Consider the following 9,031-nt stretch of genomic DNA (forward strand, 5'->3'; position numbering starts at 1 on the left):
ACAATCCGTATAGCCCATAAATAGATTTATAGCTGAATCTAACTTAATATTTTGTCGATAAAAGTTAGATAAGTTAGATATATAAGTTTAGATCCATCGCCTGCACTCGAAGAACGTAATAATCCTCAAATTGGAATTGTTCGGACTCGATAGCCGCTCGAGTCCATCACTAACTCTGACGTATCGCTATTTCCCTCCGGCCTGAGTCTGCCATCCTCTTTCTTCTTTCGACAACTCTCGTCGTCGCTCTCCCTCTTTCCTCCGTCCAAGTTACACTTGGTCGCGAGCCTCTAGTCGTCTCGGACGCAACTATTTATAATGGTAAGCCTCGTCGAGTCCTCTTCGCGTACTCCTCCGGATTTCGCGCGCTCTCTCTCTCTCTCTCCCCGTTTTCTGATCCCTTCTCGTCCGAAGGAACGGTCGGTCCACCTTGAGCGTGTGTGCGAGACAGCCATGTGTGTAGTCTCCGAAAACGTGTCCGTCCAGAGAGGCTTACCGGTATTATCTCCCGAAGGTTCCGTAAGTTCGCGCGAACCGGTCGAAATAACGAGGCAGTTGACCTTCGACTCGACGTCGCGTTACGCGAAATACATCAATTAAGAGTTTACGAGAGTTATCGAGAGTTTTAACGAGGGTCGTCAAGTATCCGTGTGTTATAGGAATAATAGATCCGCTTTTCGGTTCTGTCCAAAGTTTCATGATTCCTTCTTGCATTTTTGGCAAGCAGCGTTAAACGAGAATAAGTTGTTGCGTCAAGTATCGATGTACGTGGTGTCATCGATCATTCGTTCGAAGAACGTAATTGTCATTCTCGATTTCCTGGAAGCGATCGCAATTACCGAACTGAATCGACGATCCCGAACAATTCTCAATTTTGAGAGTGTGGAAGAAAATCGGTGAAACCAAATGTTCATTTCTATCTAAAATCCAATGTTCGTCTAGTGTCGACTCGGTTCAAACCAAAATGCTAGCAACAGACACGAGTGTTCTCTACTCGAGCTCGTTCACCTGAGAGAGAGTTCGGTCACGAACGAGCGAACTTGTTCGTCGACCCGTTCGCGACATGCAAATGTTCGTAACTAACGGTCGCGTTTTCGCGAGAACGTATCGCTCGTTCTGGCGTTGAACAGGAAGTTCGAAGAACAAACAACGCAAATCCCACATCTCCGGTGCCGAGATCATGACGAGAGCAGGAAACGTCGAAACGTGCTGAAACTACTTCGGTACGGCTGGCCGCCGCTTCTTTTCAATGAGGTAAGTCGACGATCGACCTCCTTCCTCTTATTCAACATGACAGAATAAAGATCGATCTATCTCGATCAGATTCGCTCGAGGCGAACCGGCAACGAAAAAATTCTAAAGCCGGATTATGGAGATGCGCGGAACAGACTTTTGCTCCGATCGATTTTTAAGCGAAGCGCCAAGTATTAGATGATTTGAAAATTATCTAGATAAAGATGAGATAAAAATATTTATTAAGTAAGTAAATAAATGAATAAATAAATAAATAAATAAATAAATAAATAATTAAATAAATAAATAAATAAATAAATAAATAAATAAATAAATAATAAATAAATAAATAAATAAATAAAATATATTACAATATATTATATATTATATATTATATATTAAATATATATAATATTAAATATATTAAATATATATAAAATATATATATTCATTTTAGATAAGATGAGGATGATTTTGAATTTAAATATGTCTGAATATTATTCTAGAGAATTTAGTAAAGATAATACTTTTTTTCATTTAAGATGCAGAGATATAGATAATATATATTCTTATTATCCATATAAGATGACGTCAAAATTTCACCTAGATGATCATCTATATAATTTTATTTTTGTTGGGTAACAGCAAACACTGTAAGTAGGTATAAAGAACGAATCGTGAGTGGCAGCGATATATGTCATCCCCTTTAATCTATTTTTTATATTTAATATAAAGCATAAAAATGTATATATTTTCGATAAATATTACAAGCGGAAGAATATATATTTGATGTAAAAAAGCATTGAAAAAAAACAAGATCGCATAATTAAATATATGTATAGTATTCAAATTCCTAAATTGGTCTATCTGTATATATGAAACGAGGGGGAGAATTAAATTAAAGTAGATATACAGAACGAATAGTGTGTGGCAGCGATATATGTATATCATCTCCTTTCATCTATTTTGTTATATTTAATATAAAGCATAAAAATGTATGTATTTTCGATAAATATTACAAACAAGAGAATATTTGACGTAAAAAGCATTGAAAAAAAAACAAGATCACACAATTAATATACAAATAGTGTTCAAATTCCTAAACTGGTCTATCTGTATATATGACACGAGAGGTTAATTAAATAAAATTAAATTAAATTAAATCAATATAATGCATATAATGCAAAATAAAAAATCACGATTTGACACATGTTTGAACGTTATTATTTTCCGTTGCACTTACGCGATATTTAGATATGTACGTGCATACACGTAGATAAGCTATAATGGCATTACGGCATTATGGAAAATAGAATTGTGACTTTGCGAGTCTTCGGAAGCCGTAATAAGTTCGACGAGAGATCCCAAGCTGTTTCGCATAAGTCAGTTGGGAAGGGTCGAATGACGGAATCAGCAGGACTCATCTCCCATCGAATCATGTTTTTCTGTCGTTCACGTCACTCTGCTGTCAGAAAAAGTCTCCCGTCGAGTTTTCGCGTAATTTCCGCATTTTCTTAATCCACGGGAAACGACCTTGAAACGCGAGATATGACGGAGGAGAGCGAGCAGAGGGCAGAGGAATACGAAGAGGACGATACGATCGAAGAAGGGTGAGAATAAAAAATATTTCATGACGATAGCCCATCTTTTACGAGACAACCAAATCTTTACGTCGACGCGCAAAAATATCCCCGAATTTTATATCGTCCTTTGTACCGCGATTTTAATATACGAATATATTTTTCTCAAAAACATCTTTTTATTTAACCTTTTTCTGTGACTGCATAATTTTTGCATCTTCTTATCGATATAATATATATGTAGATAACCACACTGCAAAAAAATATTTATTAAATTCGAATAAATATTTATTTCAATACTGCCTATAAGAAATCATTTATTTGAAACTAATAATATTGATTTGATGTGAAAAATATTTATTTGATATAAGAAAATCCTTTTCAAAATGAATAAATACTTATTTGTTTCTAATAAAAAATGATTTATTGGGCAGTAATAAAATGAATATTTATTAATTTAATATATTTTTTTTTCAGTGCAGCAACTGCGTGTTTTTGACACATTACACTGCAACAAATACACAGAGAGAATTTTCTCTTATAGAATTTACATGAAAATCATGGTAATCGTGGGACAAGTATAGTATTGAAAGAATTTTATTGATTAATATTTACATCACAATAAAAAATATTAATATCCACAAGAAGATATAAAATATGTTCGATTAATTTTATCATGTACTTTATTTATAGTAGGGGATATTTTTCCCCTTAATTTTTCGAAAAAGTTTCGACACATTTTCAACATTTTTTGCTTTGGGTTCATTGACAGAAAGATTGATTAAAAGCCATAGTTTCCTGGATATCAATTCCTATCTTTTATGATTGAAATATAAGGAAGCAGAACAAATAAGCGTAGAAAGCATAATAAAATAAAGAGCAGATTTTGGGATTCAATTTAAGGATTCTCCTATAATATTTCGTTTCAGCATTTTCTCGCGAACGAGAGAAACCGGTTACTTAGACTCTCGCTGCATCGATACAGAGTCGTTCATTAACGCTGATTCAAATAAAACGAGTTTCTAATGAATCGCATAACATAACTGCTGATCGAGCTTAAATGCAAAAGAACAAAGTCGCACGATTCAATTTACTTAATCGTCGCGTTATTCGAGTTCTCGCGACTCCGATTTTTCAATTCGCGATTAATAAAAAAAATAGACGAGTTTAAAATGAAGATTTCGATGTGAACGAAACTGTAGTTTCTTCGCTCTCACTGTCATCATTATGGAAGGACAAATATGGCAGAGCGCAAAAGAGACGAAAGAGACGGGACTTGAGTCACAATCTGTCTTGTGATTGTTTCACACATATTTCGAGTTGTGCATAAAATTCAAGTGTCAGTTTCCGTGTATGTAAACTGGGTTATGCGAAAATATCGTAGTGTGAATCTAACATGGTGAAATGAAACTTGGATAAATATTTAAAGGAAGACGATAATGAAACCAAGTGCAAACAAGAAAATATTTGAGCGTCTCTTTCTTTAGTGTACGATGTTAAAACATATTATAATATTTGTGTGAGAAGAAAAGTCAAATTGTTATCGCGACAAAAAAATTCGTAATTTTGTGTACTGATTTTATCATTTTTAGTAGTAGATTTTCTAATTTTTTTGAAAAAAAAAATCAAATATATTACAAGAATTTTTAAATATATAGCTTGATCATTAAATTTTTTTTCAAATTAAAACTTGAAAAAGCTACGATTATATTATCAGCAAGGTTGGGTAATAACTAGTTAATTAGTTAAAAGTTAATAACTTTTAACTTAGCTTATTGTTAGTTAATTTCAAATTTATTAATTTGTAACGTCAACTAGTTTCCTAAGTTTAATGTTTTTATCTCTGAAGACCATTATTGTTTTTTATAAGTTATAAACGTATTATTTTAAAATTAAAGTATTGTTATTTCCATATAAAAATCAAAATTTCTTCGTTATTTGTAATTACATATTTTAAAAGAATTAACAAACAAAATTCTAATTTAATACAAATATTTTTAAAAATTAACTTTTGATTTAACTTCAGTTAATTTAATCTTAACTTAACTAAATTAATTTTATAAGCAACTAACTTGAACTTAACTTAGTTTAAAAAAATCATTAACTTACTCAACCCTGCTTATCAGTAATGAAATAAAAACCAAATTTTTCGGAAGAATTATTTTGCTCTGTTTCTTTTCTCATTCGTCCGTATTTCGCACGTCTTGAAAAATATGTAAACTCGTCGTCGGCATTATGCCGTGTCGAATTGACAGTATTACGGTCTGGTTGCGATCGTGTCCTCGAGAAAGCCTTGAAGAAAGAATGATTCCGTCGCGCGCAGCGTAATTAGAAATTAATTGCGATAAGGATAACTATTCGAACGTCGAATGCGCGGGTGATTCGGTCGGAAATAAATGAGAGAAGCAGTGTCGATGACGTTCGGGCAGGATGTGAGGACATATGCGTGGGGATATGAATGTATTGCTTGGAAAAAAAATGGTAAACAGGTGTTATTATACGCGGTGAGATGACATAATTCGCGCAGTTGCGAAAGATTAGCGAGAACAAGAGTGAGACCGCGTATAGCAATCGTCGCAATTGTTTCTGCGGCTTTTTTTCTCACAAGTACCAGTCGTGCCTCGACATACTTGGAGGAAACCGAGGATGAACGTCGAATGGCTCAAGTGCACGAATTGTTGTCGCTTGAAGTCGGAATGGCCGAATAAATCAACGACCGACCAAGTAATTGTGATCAAATTCACGTGAGTTTTCGAAAAGCATCCGTTCTCTGATCATTTATCTAGAATAATGACGTGTCTCACCCACGTGGACGATATCGCGAATAGTATTAATTGTGGAATTATGTCGAACTATACCTTGCTAATTTATGCTCTCCTTATTTCGTAAGCTTCTTTGCGTAATTGAGGTCTTAATCGCGCGATTGGATTCATGATAAATATTATAATTTATTATAAAATATAAAATTTTCCGCAAAATTCCCTCCGACGTATGTTTTCTTAAAAGCAGGACGATATCGAATTTTCTTATGACCTCCTTTAGTTTAGAAAATAAAAGATCTTAATTTATATTTTTATTATGCATACAAAGTGATTCGTGATGACGTCTATATCGCGTTTTATTCCCTTTTTTCATTTTCCAATAGGCTTTGTTCACAAAAGCTCGAATGCTTCTTGGAGCTATTCCAACAATTTCTCCTACAACTCGATCACCCAATTCGTTCGAATCTATGTGTATGTGTGTAAGTCTGAGCTCTATATATTCCTCAACACTACTACCATCTACTTCCTACTATATATATATATAAAAATCACATACACGATTACATACAGATAAAATGTGGCGAAGAGACTCACACTTCGAATTAATACATTATCGGAAGATAAAAGACCGAGCACAAATTCCTTTACACATTGAGTTGCCGATCGATTCTCTAGAGAGGAAACGCGGGACGAAGGTGAGACGGAGAAAAAGGCTAAAGATATATAGACATTATGCCTTGACATTATTGCTGATCGAATACCACCATCTGGGCTTTTTTGTCGTTGCATTGTAGGTTGCTCGAGTTGGCTCCGAAGCTAGGACAACGGGTGCATTTCGCGGATGGCACGAACTTAAGATGCCGCGAAGACCCTCCTCCGATACCGTCCGATTCGGAAGAAAGGTCAGCAAGCTAACTATGGACTTGAAGAACTCGATTATCTTTTTTTCATTTTTCAAAATCGAGTATTTTTGTCACGTTCTTTTTCTTTTTTTAACGAAAGAGAATCGCGGCGTTTTTTTCCCTCAACTTATAATGTGTTTGTCGTATTGAAAATGGCTCTTTTTTTCATCCAGTGACATTGAATCGTTATTAGCTGCAATGTTTCCGATTCGCAACCTACATCGCACTTTTGAATTTAATTAAAAGATTTGACGGGAGGCTGTCAAAATCTTGCGCCAAATAATTACGATTGTAATTTCCACAAAGTCCTTCGTCTCGCCGGAAGCTTAGTTTTGAAAGCGTAATGTTGAATTATGAGGAATTAACGAGGTGATTATGGTGGATTTTACGAGCCGCAAGTGGATTATCTAACATCAAGAAGAGTGTCAAAGAGGATTTACTATCCAACAGATAAACGACGTACATATTGTCGCCTTAATACGAAAGCTTTAGCCTTGATACGACGATATATGTACATATACTTGACATTTGGGAAAAGTTTCTAGTCAGAGTTTTAATATTATTCGAATTAAAAAACAATATTCGAATATTTACATATGTCAAACTATTTAAATTATCGACCATACCTGAATAATTATTAGCATCATGTTCGGCATATTTTTTTCTGTGCACAGAGAGAATTTTCCCCGAAAATCATGATAAAGAATTTTATAAGTTTCTCTGATTTATCACAATAGAAACATATTAATATGTACATGGTAAAATTAATCGAACAAATTTCATATTTTTACATTAGTAGATATTAATATTGTTTTATTACGTAAAATTAATTTTACTATGGAAAATTTGCAATCGAACATATTTTATATTTTTAATGTATAAATAAATATTTTTATAGGTGGGAAATATTAATCTCTTGGAAAATTCTTACAATATCATATTGCCCCACACAGAGAGCATTTTCTCTTAGAATTTACCCTGAAAATCGTGGCAATCGTGGGATAATATGATATTGGAAGAATTTTATAAGAGTTTCTCCGATTAATATTTTCCACAATAAAAAATATTAATACCTATTAAATATATTTGATGAATTTTCGTATGTAAAATTTACTATGTATACATATAAATATTTTTTCTGATGCTGTAAATATAATATTAATTTATAAAATTCTTCCAATATCATATTGTTCCACGATTAGCATGATTTTCGAGGTAAAAATTCCAAGTTCTCTCCGTGCATGCACGATTAGCATGAATTTCTTAGAGAAAAAAATTGTGTCCGATTCCTCGCTTATATATTATCATTATCGCGCGCATGATCGCGACCTCTCCTCTCGAGAGACGATTCGCGGAGGGCGCATGAGCAAGGAAGGAGAGGCGCACGAAAGAGCAACCCCCGGCCCCGGCGCGCTTCTCACCCCTTTCGACGTCGGTCATCGACGAGCCCTGGCCGTCAGTCCGACCGGCAATCTCGCCGCGCCGCGTCGCCTCGTTTCGGGACAACTCGGCTGACAGTTGACACGCGACGAGAACGTATCGAAAAAAAAAAACTTGGACCGATTTCGGATGCGACAGTTTCGGGAGGTGGTTTCGGGGTGGCGCGAGCAAAATGTGTTCCAATCATTGATCGAACGTATGGATCGACCTACGTGGCGAGGGTCGACTTCTCGAGCCTCCTTTTAGAAACATTCGTGTTGTGAAACGTCGTCGCGACCATTCAATTTTCCGAGCTTTGTTCAATTTCTATATATCCCTCCGTCAACTCCGTCGATATCTTTAAGGAGGAGCGTCTACGATGACGTCGCGAGCGCCGAATCTCCAAGATACTGGGAACATATATCCGTGACACGTAACACGAGGATCGATCAATTTCCGGTGATTGCGTGAGAAATCACCGGGAACACTCGACGTCACCTCGCGCCCGCTCTGAGCGATGTTCACGACTTCCTGTCAACGACCATCGACGGGGTCTTCATCATCCACGCGTTATCGTGGTGAAAAATAAATTCCGGTGCTGAAAAACTCGATCGATGATGCTAGTCACTCAAGCCGCGAGGGCGGTAGTGATGAGGGAAAAGGAGGGAAAGAAAGAGAGAGAGAGAGAAAGAGTGACTGAGTGTTGAACCATTGAGAGTAGGTGTGAGAGCGAAGGGACGATGGTGGGATAAAAGTTTGTCCACCTCGTCAAGTTCCTTGCTGTACCTTTGCATGACCTTTCGTTCGCTGGTCGACGCACTCGACATTTCGATGAACAAAACCCTCTAATAAGCTCCAACAACGGAAACTGGACCAGTCCCAATAGCCTATTGTCGTCATTTCGCCATTGTAATTTTGGAATAATACACAAAGGGCAGTGATTGATGTTGCATTTGGATCAACATTGAGAGTAGCTGCACGTTTCTACCAATTATCTTGCAGTAAACTAGCTCTTTCGCGATTTTAATGAAACCCTTTAATGAACAACCGATCTTTGATACCATCAGCCTTCTATTGTAATCCGCCGATCAGGATTTGTTCGAACCAAAGTCGTTCCTTTTGGCGACCAAGACAC

General features: G+C 35.9%; 1 protein-coding gene across 2 annotated transcripts; it reads left to right on the forward strand.

Annotated features, from left to right (window-relative positions):
* The first annotated feature begins 1,750 nt into the window (after positions 1-1,750).
* On the forward strand, positions 1,751-7,070 carry LOC114938824 (uncharacterized). 2 transcript variants are annotated; one of them, XR_003821122.2, is made up of 4 exons: positions 4,800-5,557; positions 5,959-6,054; positions 6,146-6,270; positions 6,370-6,434. XR_003821122.2 is itself a non-coding variant. In XM_085486863.1 (3 exons), the coding sequence occupies exons 1-3, from the start codon at positions 2,782-2,784 to the stop codon at positions 6,718-6,720; spliced, it is 240 nt and encodes a 79-aa protein (XP_085342989.1). In that variant the 5' UTR covers positions 1,751-2,781; the 3' UTR covers positions 6,721-7,070. The 2 variants fall into 2 exon arrangements, 1 of the variants encoding a protein (XP_085342989.1); XM_085486863.1 differs by lacking the exons at positions 4,800-5,557; positions 5,959-6,054; positions 6,146-6,270 and adding exons at positions 1,751-2,843; positions 6,651-7,070 and having other exon boundaries at positions 6,370-6,477.
* Positions 7,071-9,031: the final 1,961 nt, after the last annotated feature.

The sequence above is a fragment of the Nylanderia fulva genome, unplaced genomic scaffold, assembly GCF_048542155.1.
Source record: "Nylanderia fulva isolate GAGA-0341 unplaced genomic scaffold, ASM4854215v1 Scaffold48, whole genome shotgun sequence".
NCBI classification, from domain to species: Eukaryota; Metazoa; Arthropoda; class Insecta; order Hymenoptera; family Formicidae; genus Nylanderia; species Nylanderia fulva.